Below are 12,457 nucleotides of genomic sequence, written 5' to 3' on the forward strand. Positions count from 1 at the left end.
AGCTAGTTGGTTGCTAGAATTAGTTAGTAGTAATATCACCACCAGATTATGAATCATGACATTACCTACATTTACCAGTTTATTTTAAAAACCGCTACCAGATTAATTTGTCTTATTTAGTAGCAGTTGCCAGATAAATTAGCCACAGCTAACAGGTCCCGTATTTTTAGTATGCAATCAAGGTTTACCCACTTAGCCACTAAGCAAGGCCGGGCGAGGTGGCAAAACTTCACAAGGGGTTGGGGCAAGGCTCCACAACAAGAGCTAAACAGTTCGTTTTCAAATGACCGGGCATTCTAAAAGTAAACAGAACCAACTAAAAACGGAACACTTAAGAACCATGCTTATCTATCCATGAAAAATACTTGCGCTATATATACATAATGGTGTTTGGTGTTCACAGAAGTATTTGAATCCAAATGTTCATAGTTAATTAGTAACCCCATTTTCATCTGTCTTCACCATCCATCACTCATACCCGATTAAGCTTCTTCCGACGCTCTGTATTTGTAGTATGCAATCTTTATGCACACTATACTGCAAGGATAAAAAATTACTTCACCAACTATATTTGTCAAAAAATAGATGTCAATACAAACACCTACTTAGTATTTTATGCCCAGCCTATTATCATGGGCCTATAATACAGATGTTACGCTGTGAATCTTGGTTTCATATCAGGAAAGGAGCTGGAGCGTGGAACGGTGTTTGTTTTAAAAAATACAGTATGCCCTCAAATGTAATGATTTGGGGGATCAGCATTTTGCCAAGCACTCAGCAGCATAAGATAATGAGTACGTATCTTAGTTTCGTTTAGATGATTAAAAGAAACTGGGTATATATCATAACAAATACCGAGTTTCACATCTCAGTTGATGAAGTTTCACCAAACATTATACTAGTACTAAGAAAACATGCCATCCATAAGTTGGTGAACATTGGCTAATACTACGTGCTTCTGCTTCTTGCTGACTTAGACAACCAGTTAAAGCTTCTATTTTTTTTCTGAATTACAAAACGAAGCTCCAAGTTGAATTAGAATGGCTCGTGGCAAATGCTATGATGTTCATATATTAATGCAAGACCGTTTTCCTTATCTCTCTGTATAGCGGGTAAACTGCAAGGTCCAGCTTTGCAGGCAATCACTGAGGAGCTGCAAAAATCATGGAATTAGTTATCCAGAAAAGTAAATAAGCAGTCATTGAACCTACAGAGATGCACTTGAATGATGGGTACAGACAAGCAAGGAAAAGTTTGAAGACGTCATTACCACAACAAGGACAATTATGTGAATTTTTGCAACAATAGGAGATAAGTTTACTCCACAAAACATATATTGGCCATTTTGGAGTTATCATGTACTTGTAGGCTGCATGAAAATGCTTTTAGTTGTAGGGGCTAAAATCTCACACTGCCTATGTAAACTCGTAGTAAATCCACCTAATTGTAGGCAAAGCTTATGCAATACACATATTAAGCTGAAACATGGTAGACCAAATTCTAAACCCTACATCCGAAGGATCACCCAACCAAAGCAAAAGCATTTTTCCCTCTAGGAATAAATGTAACTCTCAAGTCTCAAGGGAGCAGGAGAAGTGATAAGATAGGATCATACCTGGTTGTGTCCTCGACTCCTCGTGTGTACCAGATATCTATAGCACATTCATGTATTCCATATATAATGCTGGCACAAAGATGAATACACGACCAAACCCAGACCCCCTCCTACAAAGTCACTAACAACACGATGTCCGTGCTCTCCAATGTCAGCCAGTGCCTCCGCATTCTCTAACCGGGGGCATGAAAATCAACAAGGAGGAGGCATCCCACGATTCTAGGAGTTTGTTTCACATAGCCATGGTACTCCGGATTGACAATCCCTTCAGGGAAAGTTTTTAGGCTAAACACACACATAAAAGTCAGATTATCTGAAGAGCTGACTGTTGCATTGCAGAGGGGGGGTAATGGATGACGTAGGTACCAACATCACGAACTCCGCTTTTGATAGTAAAGAACGCTAGTAAAGGAAGCTAGACACCATAGTTTTGTCATTCGGACAACCATTCCTAGCACTGCTAAAGCTACCTTATCGCATAGCGAAAATGCGAAACAATCAAATTAGCTTGCATATCATGGTTCAAATTTCACATCTGAAGAACCAGATATACCATAAAGAGCTGCAACAATAGTTGACTTGGATTATCTATGCAAATCAGTCAGAACACACAAAACGGCACAATCCACAACTATCACAATCTCCTGACAGCTGGAAATAATTTTACATGTAATATAATAGAGAAATTAAGAATACAGTTAAATTAACACCAATCAGTTCGGACATCACTAATTCTCACCAGCATGAAGCCTCACATGTTTAACGAATACCATGGAATGTAACACTGTTGTAATCAGATAACAGTTAGCTTATCAAATCATATGGAACAGAGATACAGAAATACAGCCGTCCCTGACTGCCAACCAAAAAACAATGACATGTGCATCAACATGGTACTACTAACTTGGACAGTTGAGGTAATCATGCTAGAACAAAGAGACGGGGCTACTCTTCAACGCAGAAAAAAATTCAGATAGTCTTGCATGCACATACCAGAGCAACAGATCATTAACAACTTCCAGAGCAATTTACTATGCATGATCAAATGCATTGGCATCTATTATGACTTCAAAAGGGTCACGAATAGAAAAGTCTGATCCTCTCTTGAAGCTCTGAATGTAATCTCCTTGAGGATCAGAACTGCCAGTGACCAGCACTGAGGAGGCTTCACTGGCCCGTTTCGTGGACCCCAGACTTGCAATTCTGGAATGCACCTCCTCTATCGAAGTGAAACCAGGAGCCAACAGAATCACCACCTCCTTCAGCACCAACGCGCTCTCAAAGAAAAATTTGAGGAAGGCAAGCTCACTTCGACCCCTCGGAAACCATGGAAAAAAAGGCGCTTGACGCGTGATCGGATGCATTCTATGGTACCAGACTCATGCCAGAATTTCATGTTGAGCTTGCCAGTGGATTGATGCGTTTCTCCAGACTGAAAATTGGATCGAACCAATGCACATTCAGTTCATCAGCCATCGGCAGCAACTAGCAATATGATGTATATAAATATAATGATGCAAATGAATGCTAAAAGAAGCATGAGGGGCTTCACCTTGATGTGGAGCGTCTCAACATTTGGAAAGCATCTGAGGATGCTGGGAACCATCTTGGCATCATTGCGGACCCCAAAACGCACCTCGAATGCCAGGATTCTCACACTTGGTACCATGGTTCTTGGGCTCACCTTTGTCCCAGCCTGCAGTTGCGATCACAATTAACAAGAGAATAAAGATCACAGATTTACATTGATCGATCAAGAATACATTGATTGAACAATGGGGGCGCCCAACCTTGATGATGGTGTTGCCGACCTTCAGCAGGTGATTTCCTGGGTCCAACTCCAAGTAACCCAACAAGTGCAGCTTGGGGGCACGGCCAATCTTGACCTTGCTACAAGCGCCATCAGGGGTACAACCTTTGTTACCTTCCGAATGGATGATGAGCCGCTCAAGGCATGGGGCGTCCACGACGAAGATTTCTTGAAATGACCCAATGATCTGCACGCACCGGAGGCTTTGGCTGACAAGGCGGAGGCGAAGCTGGAAGAAATCCCCTTCTACACAGAGCGTCTGGAGCACGGGGCTTCTGTCAAGGATGAAGTCCAAATCTTTGGTCTCCATGAGGACGGTGCAGAGCCCGAGCTGACGGAGGTTGGGGAAAAGGGAGGTGCGCGGGAGGTCAGCCGTGTCGGGGAACTTCCAGAGGCCGAGGTGGAGGCGGGTGAGGGTGACCATGTCTAAGAAGGTGGAGGGGAGATCGATGGCGTGCGGCCACCGGGAGTTGACGAGCACGAGTTCCTGGATGCCCTTGGCGGCGAGGATACGGAGCCAGCTGGTGAGCAGGCCAGTGAACTCCTCCGTGTAGAAGCTCCTGATGTGGACGCAGCGGAAGGGCCCCGGATGCTCCGCGAGGACGCGGGACACGGCGGAGGTGGCGGGGTAGAGGTCGGCGTCGAGGAGGACGAGCGGGGTGGAGCGCCAGACTGGGCGCCAGCGGCGGGAGAGCGCGGCGGTGCGCGCGGCGTCCTTGACGGGGAGGCGGGAGACGATGTTGCCGAGGAGTGCATCCGGGAGGCGGCTGAGGTAGTCGACGGCGTCCTGGGGGTGGGGGAGGAGGGCGCAGAGGCGAGCGTCGGCGGAGACGGGCGGGTCGGGGATGGTGTAGTGGGCGGGGAAGACGAAGCGGGCCAAGACGCCGTCGATCCCGCCTGGTTCACGCCAGTGGCGCAGTAACTGCCCCCCAGCTTGAGAACTAGGGTCTCCATGGTCGCCGCCGGAAACTCCGGGGAGCACAAGCTGGCGAAGAGAGGTCCCAACTCGTCGTCGCTGCGGACCAAGTTGAGCGCCATCTGGAGCGCGAAGTTAGACATCCGGGTGTCCATGGCCGCCGCCGGGAGCGCTGCGGTGCGGTGGCGACGAGTTTTGAGCGGCGCCGGCGCGTCCTTTCCGTGGAGTGGAACAAGAACGGCGGAAGAGAAGGGGAATGATTCTGAGCAGCCGAAACAAGTCTAAATGGGCTCAATCTTTCCAAACGCGTTGCTCCCCAAGTCGCACATACGGTCATTTCAAAAAAAACAAAAAAAGTCGCACATACGATACCTTTGAAGAAATCATAAAACCATCATACAAACATCGAAAAAGCAAGACAAAAAAGGAAACCAACTATTATAAAAAAAATACTAAAGTACTACCTCAGGTCGGATTTAATTAACGCCAACACTACACTAATCTACCTGCATGCAGCGAACAATCCGTCAATTAAAGATGACCGGAGGGAGTACTAACTAGACATTGATCTCCTCTATAACCTTGCTCCTATTTAATAATCTTTAAGTAATTGGAGTGATTGGCATTTGTCACACTTCAAACTAATTACACAAAAAGTGTCAGACTGCTATCTATAAGAGCACCTCTACTCGAGGGTCCTAAATGCCCCCTAAAGAGCTATAGAGGGTGTTGGCGCCAAAAAATCTTGCCCAGCCATAACCACTCCTAATTTTGTTTTGGCGCCAACATGGTTCAATTAGTAATCTGGCGCCTCCAAGCCGGACCCAACCCATGAGAGGGAGGGGCTAGCGGGGGCGCCGGATGGACGAAAAAACACCGCGAGCTAGCCCTATCAACGAACTAACAGAAAACCATCCCCATCTCGCCCTTCTACCTCGTGGCGGTCACCCCCACCCTAGATCGTAGCCGCAACCATCCCTCTCCATCGTCAACCGTTTGCCTCCGGTAAAAATCACTCCACTGCCGCATATACTTTTACGCAACCCGCACCACCACGCGACCCCATCTCGCCGCCGACATCTTGTATGAAATTTTAAGGCGTATGAATGGTTATGACACCATATCATTTTGTACACGTACTTCATCATTTATTTTGGAAGCTTTATTAATTTTATGATTTAACTCTATTTCCTTTTGGTTGCTAGATATTTATGAGGCTTGAAGCATTAACAATCGTTGCGGCTATGCTACTTGTACTCATGTAATTAGCATTATCACTTGAAATCATAGCTCATAAGCTACCAGAATTTCTCAGACTTGCTTCTCAGGTGTTTTTTTTTATGGCAACCTACAGTTCTTGTGTCCATAATGTTGCGAACTCATGTCACCACCTAAGGAACAGAGGATCAGCGAAAAAAGATCAACACAAAAGATCAATCTTCTATTTTTACAATTATTGGCAAAATTCTTCAAGTCACTCTCTTTCATCTGACTTCCATGGTTGCGGTAAAACTGACCAATTTTTATACTCCAGGCTACAGAGGTTATTCCTCGAGCCATTTTCCAATGAAACGAAATTGACAAGTGCCAAGTCGTTGCTAGCTAAGTACAGTAACTAGTGTGTTCAGAAGTCCCATAATCAAAGTAATCCGTTATCCTTAACGAAGGAAAAGCAAGAGAAATATTGCATCTCAACTGCATCAACTGCTCACCAAGAAGACACGATAGCTACATCCAAATTTTAACAATGGAACTGAATGATCTAGGAACAAATTACAAGAATAATAAATACAGTTGTAATTGCAACATTGACCTCCAGGTAGAGATCCCAGGAAAATCTTGTCTGCAAGTCTATTTTCTCCAAATAGAGCTGCCTTGCCTTGTCCTGTTTTCATCGTGTAAGGAACTGATGCAACCTTCAGGGGAAGAGCTCAGTACTCTACCGGCAAGATGCATAACACCCGAAGTTGGCTGACTTGTCGGGGATCATGAGGCACATGAAAATAGATCTTTAATAATAAAATACTTTTTGGCAGATTATGCCGCAAGACAGAACTCGAAGTGTGGATGTATCGGGTGTCCTCAATAAAACATGAAAACTGGGCTGAAATGTATCCTCAAACATGAAAAGCATGAATTATGGGCCGAAGAACCGATCTGCAAACAAAACCAAATCTTCTGCCAGCTGGAAATGATTTTCCATGGAAAAAACAATTAGCTCAGACACCATTAACTGTTCAGCAGCATGAAGCCTCGTATGTTTATCATACAATGTAGCACCATTGTAATCAGATACAAGGCAGCTAATGAAATGACATGAAACAGACATACAGTACTCAATAATTGCCAACCTGAAAAAATGATTGATAATCAGGCTAGAAGAACCGAGGTGGGGAGGATGAAATCTATAACAGTGGCTTGCATGTACATTGTGGAGTGAGGCAAAACATTAAAAAAAAATCAGAGCAGTTCAGTTTGCATGATGAAATACATTGGCACCTGGTGTGACTTCAGTAGTTGGCAAAAGGGTCGCGAAGAGAAAAATCAGATCCTCTTTTGAAGCTCTGAATGTAATCTTCTTGGGGATCAGAAGAGACATTGAACAGCAGTGAGAAGGCTCCACTGGCCCGTCTCATGGACACTAGGCTCTCCACTTTGGAACGCACCTCTTCCATCGAAGCCAAACCATCGGCCAACAGAATCACCACCTCCTCCAGCACCAACGCGCTCTCGAAGAAATATTTGAGGAAGGCAAGCTCGCTCCGGCCCCCTCGGAAATCACGGAAAACGAGACGCTTGATGCGCGAATGGATGCATTCTATGGTACCACCAGACTCGTGCCAGAATTTCAGATTGAGCTTGCCAGTGGATTGATGCGTTTTTCCAGACTGAAAATTGGACCAAGGCAATGCAGATGATGCAGTTCATCAGTTATTGGCAGCAACTAGAATTATGATCGATGCTGGTACATAATGAAATGCGAAAAGAAGGATCAGGGGGCTTCTTCACCTTGATGTGGAGTGTCTCAACATTGGGGAAGCATCTGAGGACGCTGGGAATCATCTTGGCATCATTGCGGATATCAAATCGCACCTCCATAGCCAGGATTCTCAGACTTGGTACCATGGTCCTCGGGCTCACCCTTGTCCCAGCCTGCAATTGAATAAGAGAATTAAGAACACAAAGATTCAGATTGATCGTTTAAGAATTTACACTGAACAAATGGAATGGTCGAGCACCTTGATGACGGTGTTGCCGACCTCTATCATGTGCTTTCCTGCGGCCAACTCCAAGTATCCCAACAAGTGCAGCTTGGGGGAATGGCCAATCCTGACCTTGGTGCAGCTCACATCAGTGGTAGCACCTTTCTTTTGATATGAACCTTTGTTACCTTGGGCATGGATGAGTCGCTCAAGGTGCGGGGCGTACACCACGAAGATTTCTTCAAATGGCCCGATGATCTGCACGCACCGGAGGCTCTGGCTGACAAGGGAGAGACGGAGCAGGAACATGTCCCCTTCGACACAGAGCGTCTCCAGCACGGGGCTCCTGTCGAGGATGAAGTCCAAATCCCTGTTCTCCATGGCGACGCTGCAGAGGCCGAGCTCGAGGAGGTTGGGGAAGAAGGAGGCGCGCGGGACGGCGGCCGTGTCGGGGAACTTCCAGAGGCCGAGGTAGAGCCGGGTGAGGTTGGCCATGCGTAGGAAGGTGGAGGGCAGGACGAGGACGTGCGGCCACCGGCCGTTGACGAGCAGGAGCTCCTGGACGCCCTTGGCGGCGAGGATCTGGAGCCAGCCCGTGAGCAGGCCGTGGAACTCCGGCACGCGGGCGCTGGTGAGGTGGACGCAGCGGAAGGGCCCCGGGTGCGCGGCGAGGACGCTGGACACGGCGGAGGTGGCCGGGAGGAGGTCGGCGTCGGCGAGGACGAGCGGGGTGGAGCGCCAGACCCCGCGCCAGCGGCGGGAGAGCGCGGCCGTGCGCGCGGCGTCCTTGACGGGGAGGCGGGAGACGATGTTGCCGAGGAGCGCGTCGGGGAGGCGGCTGGCGTGGTCGACGCGCGGGGCGGGGAAGAAGAAGCGGGTGAAGAACTTTTCGCAGCCGTTCAGGAAGTGGCTCGCCACCGCGAACATTGGCGCAAGCGGCCATAGGGTGCCAATGGCCGCCGCCGTCGCACGCCGGAAGAGTCCGTTTGCCTCGTCCGGGTCGATGCCTAGGCGCCGGAACCCGGCCGCCATCCTGGATTTCATAGGAACGGGCGACAGCAGTGTGTCCATGGCCGCCGCCGGAACGGAAGCGGCGCGGTGGAGACGAGGGTTTTGAGCGGCGTGTGCTGTGTGTGGAGTGTGGAGTGGAGCAAAGAAGAGAAGGGGAATTGTTTCCTTGTTTTTTTTTTCTACTTACTAGGAGTAGAACGCGAAGAGAAGAAAGGAATATGCTCCTGAAGAGCCAATATGGACCCAATTCTCAAGGCCCGTTGGCCCGGAGTGCCCATGAGCCAACTTTTTTGTTTTGAGTGTTCACCGGGAGGAGCAGAGCGGTGCTCTGGCGGGAGGCACGCTCGCCAGAGGGTGGCGTCATCCTGGCAGTTTTTGCGGGCCAGAGACACAGAGGGAACTAGCACGTTGAAGACGACGTCGTTTCTGTGCTTCCAAAGGTGCCAGAGCCAAAGGAGGTGCAATGTCGAAGCGATGTTGGAGCGGGCAGTCGGGGGAGGGGATAAGAAGCGATGTTGGAGCGGGCAATCTTCTTCTTCGGGAGGTTTGAGCGGCTTTGAATCTGTGCCTTGACGAGGAGCCAGGCGAAAAAAATGGACCCTGGAGGGGGCAACATTTCGCCAGACGAAGGAGAATTTTGCGTCCTGCTCCCCGCCGTCGGTGGATAGCTTGTAGAGCGCAGCCGTTCGCAAACCACCACAAGTTTGGCGCAGAGGGGCAGGGAGCGCGTGTCAGGCGGGCGGAGAGCGTGGCGGGGGTGAGGAGCGGGAGGAGGGAGGCAAGTTGCGCGGTAGCGGCCGTCGACAGTCGCGCCACCAAGATGGTGTCCAGACCCGCGTCCACCACCTAACGGACGGTGGCATCGGGAAAGGTGCAGTGAGAGAGCAGCTCCAGCATGGCTGCCGAGAGCACCCCTAGAGCGTCCCAGTTGTCGTGCTAGAAAGTCGTCCGGGTCCTGTCGCCAAGCTGGACACGGGAGATGGCACGATAGAGAGGAAGCAGACGGAGCAGCGCCGCCCAGTGGGAGCCGCAGAGAGGGGCAGCGCGGCCAGGAGCGCCGAGCGGCATGCCACCGAGGCTGGACCACACCCAGCGAGGCCAGGACTCGCCGGGGGCGACGTGGAGGCGGTGCAGCAGCTTGACCTGGAGGCAGGCATTTTGGTCCACCGAGAGCGGACGCCGAGGCCACCTTCCTCCTTTGACCGGCAGACGTGGTCCCATGCCACCAAACACTTTGTGCTAGTGACGCGGTCGGTTGCAGCCCATAGGAACGCGCGGAGAAGCTTGTCAAGGGCCACGACGACGCTGGGAGGGAGCTCAAGGGCGCCCATGGCGAAGGTGGGGAGCGCGTCCAGGACGGCATTCAGGAGGACCAGGCGGCTGCCGGGAGAGAGCATGACGGCACGCCAGCCAGACAGGTACTTGTCCACCCTGGCAATGAGTGGCGAGAAAGCGGCGAGGCGAAGCTTTTCAGCGGAGAGCGGCAACCCGAGGTAAGTTTGGCAACATCTTGTACCGAAGAAGAGCTTGATGGACATCAGAGGCTAACAAAACGAGCTTCCCTCCGAGATAATCAGTGTCAGCCAATATGATGAGCAAATGTCTTGAATAATGCACATTTCAAAACTATAAAATTTGTTAATTTTGTGCAGCTTAGAATACAAATCAGTTTGCAATGAGATTTTACACCACTATAGAATACATCATTGGCTATTACTAGAAAAAAATTCGGTTTTTTTTTTAAAAACTATGAATACGATTTTAAGTGTTTGAAAATAAAGAGCTATGTGTAGCTCGGTCACTCTCTTCACACTTAATATTTTGCCGATCTGAGCAGCAAGAAGTAAAGGGGGCTCCGATTAAAAGAGAGGAGAGCCATCAGATGACTTTTGAACGGTGGATATTGGCTTAGTGATGCTCCGTCTCAAGCCAATTCTTACGATTACAGTGCTACTCTGCTGGTGATCTACTAGTAGATTCCTAGTGATAGTTTTTTTGTAACTGTAAAAAAATGAGAGAATTCAGTTCTACATTAAGAGAGAATATCTTTATGGGTGTCATCGAATAAGAACTGGACGTACCACAAAGCAGAAGTACTATTTGCAAACAGGAAAAGCAGAGCAAACCAGAGAGTAACAGACACATAAATCTGCTGTATTCCAACACAGAAACAACGGAGAAAGTGTGCTGTTGCAGCAACATTCTGTTCGAAATAAAAAACAACTATGATTAAGCTTGTTCAGGAACCAAGTCATATGCTATATCTCCTAATGTACAGTGGGCATGGCATCAAGCAAATAATATGCACACTTGAGCATTCCATCTCCGGCGAACTTTTCAATGAAATAATTGGATTCAAAAGCTTTGGTTCGAAAAAAGAATTGGATTTAAACACAGAAACAACAGATGAAGTTTACTGTTGTAGCAGCATTCTGTTCGAAAAAAACAACTATGCTAAGCTTCTTCAACCAAGTCTCATATGCTAAGCCTAAACATGCTTTCCTCCTTAACAAAATAGCTAACACATAAGTTGGATCAGCTATATCAAGGAGAAAGGAAACTCTTACATGTGGACTTCCGTTTGAGTAACTGTACACCATGGTTGTATAGGTTGCTGATGCATACATCAACCAATAAGGTAATGATCAACTGATCAGGTAATCAAATTAAAATAACGGGTAAAAGTAAGTAAATTTCTTCTTAGAGGGTAGAATGTCAAGCCATTTAATACTGATGTGTAGTTAGTGAATCACTGTCACCTCTTTCAAGATCTTCACATTCAAATCTTCCAAAGTTGAAAAATAACATATATTAGACCAAAATTTCTTACATCATATCTCTACCAAGTACCAACCCTCCATAGCCCATTAAGTTAGATAAAACAATAATATTGCAACTTTTCATATCATCATGAATAGTAAGTACAGTATTATTAGCATACAAAATAGCAGAAAATTATAAAAGATGTTATAACTCTCCCAAAACAATATGCGCTTTTAAAAGATGTTATCACTCTCCCAAAATGAAAAGGTAGAAAAGCAACGTATTATACAATGCAGTACACAAATATATGGTTAACCAATATATGATCAGCTTGATCTTACGGCTATTATGTTCGACAGTGATTTAACCAGAAATCAGGCGATTAGTCAGTAGGTATGGGTAGTAACATATTTGCAAGCAGCTCGTAAGTTCCCTCTGTTTAAATCTGATTCTGCAATTGCGACACTAATGTCCATTAGCCCAATGGAATATAAGAGGTCTAAGGAGTAAGGACCACCCAAGTACTCCCATCTCTACAGTCAGGAATTATTGGTAAACAGCCTACAGTATAAAAACACGACTACATGCAGAAAAACTGCAAGAACAAACAGGCAAGTCACGCAGCAAAGCGATGTAAATAAGATAATGTCATAACAAACATATTTGCGAATACTGTTACCAAATGTCATAGTATATGCTGACAAGATGCAAGCCTAGAGTGCAAAGTATTTGTGTTCTCTGGAACAACTACTCGTCACTGTGTAGAGAACACCTGAGAATAAATGGCAGGGGGCTAGAATTTTAGCCAAACTGGTCTAGGGTGCTACACATCATAGTTTGTCAGTCCAGTTCGACAACTATTCTAGCAATGTAGCTAAAGTTATCATGGCCTTAGCACATGGCAAGCTAACCAAATTAGCTTGCATATTAGGATTCAATTTCACAACTCAAGAACAAGATAAACCATCAAGAACTGCCACAAAAATTGGCTGGGCATATCTATGCAAACCAATCGGAATATACACAACTGCACAATCTGCTAGAACGAATCTGGACATAAATTTTCATGTAACATATAGAGATATTTGTATGACTGTAAACAGAAGATCAATTACCTAATCTCATCACTAATTCTCACC

The 12,457-nt window shown here is 47.0% G+C and overlaps 1 protein-coding gene across 1 annotated transcript; it reads right to left on the bottom strand.

Moving 5' to 3' along the window:
- Window positions 1–2,594: 2,594 nt before the first annotated feature.
- Window positions 2,595–8,576, bottom strand: LOC124696383. The gene is made up of 8 exons (XM_047229121.1): window positions 7,581–8,576; window positions 7,351–7,494; window positions 7,008–7,229; window positions 6,841–6,916; window positions 4,412–4,603; window positions 3,406–4,322; window positions 3,168–3,311; window positions 2,595–3,047 (listed from the first exon to the last, which is right to left on the bottom strand). Exons 1-8 carry the CDS (start codon window positions 8,574–8,576, stop codon window positions 2,877–2,879), a joined length of 2,862 nt encoding a protein of 953 aa, XP_047085077.1. The 3' UTR covers window positions 2,595–2,876.
- Between the last annotated feature and the right edge of the window lie 3,881 nt (window positions 8,577–12,457).

The sequence above is a fragment of the Lolium rigidum genome, chromosome 3, assembly GCF_022539505.1.
Source record: "Lolium rigidum isolate FL_2022 chromosome 3, APGP_CSIRO_Lrig_0.1, whole genome shotgun sequence".
Classification (NCBI taxonomy): Eukaryota; Viridiplantae; Streptophyta; class Magnoliopsida; order Poales; family Poaceae; genus Lolium; species Lolium rigidum.

Bases quoted from the DNA above. Each gene is read 5' to 3' on its own strand.
- LOC124696383 (XM_047229121.1), bottom strand. From the start codon at position 8,576: ATGGCGGCCGGGTTCCGGCGCCTAGGCATCGACCCGGACGAGGCAAAC. The intron at 7,495-7,580 runs GTGCTCGACCAT...ATTCAATTGCAG, and splicing joins TCGGCAACACCGTCATCAAG to GCTGGGACAAGGGTGAGCCC. The intron at 4,604-6,840 runs GTGCCAATGTAT...TCGGCTGCTCAG, and splicing joins AACTACTGAAGTCACACCAG to AATCATTCCCCTTCTCTTCC.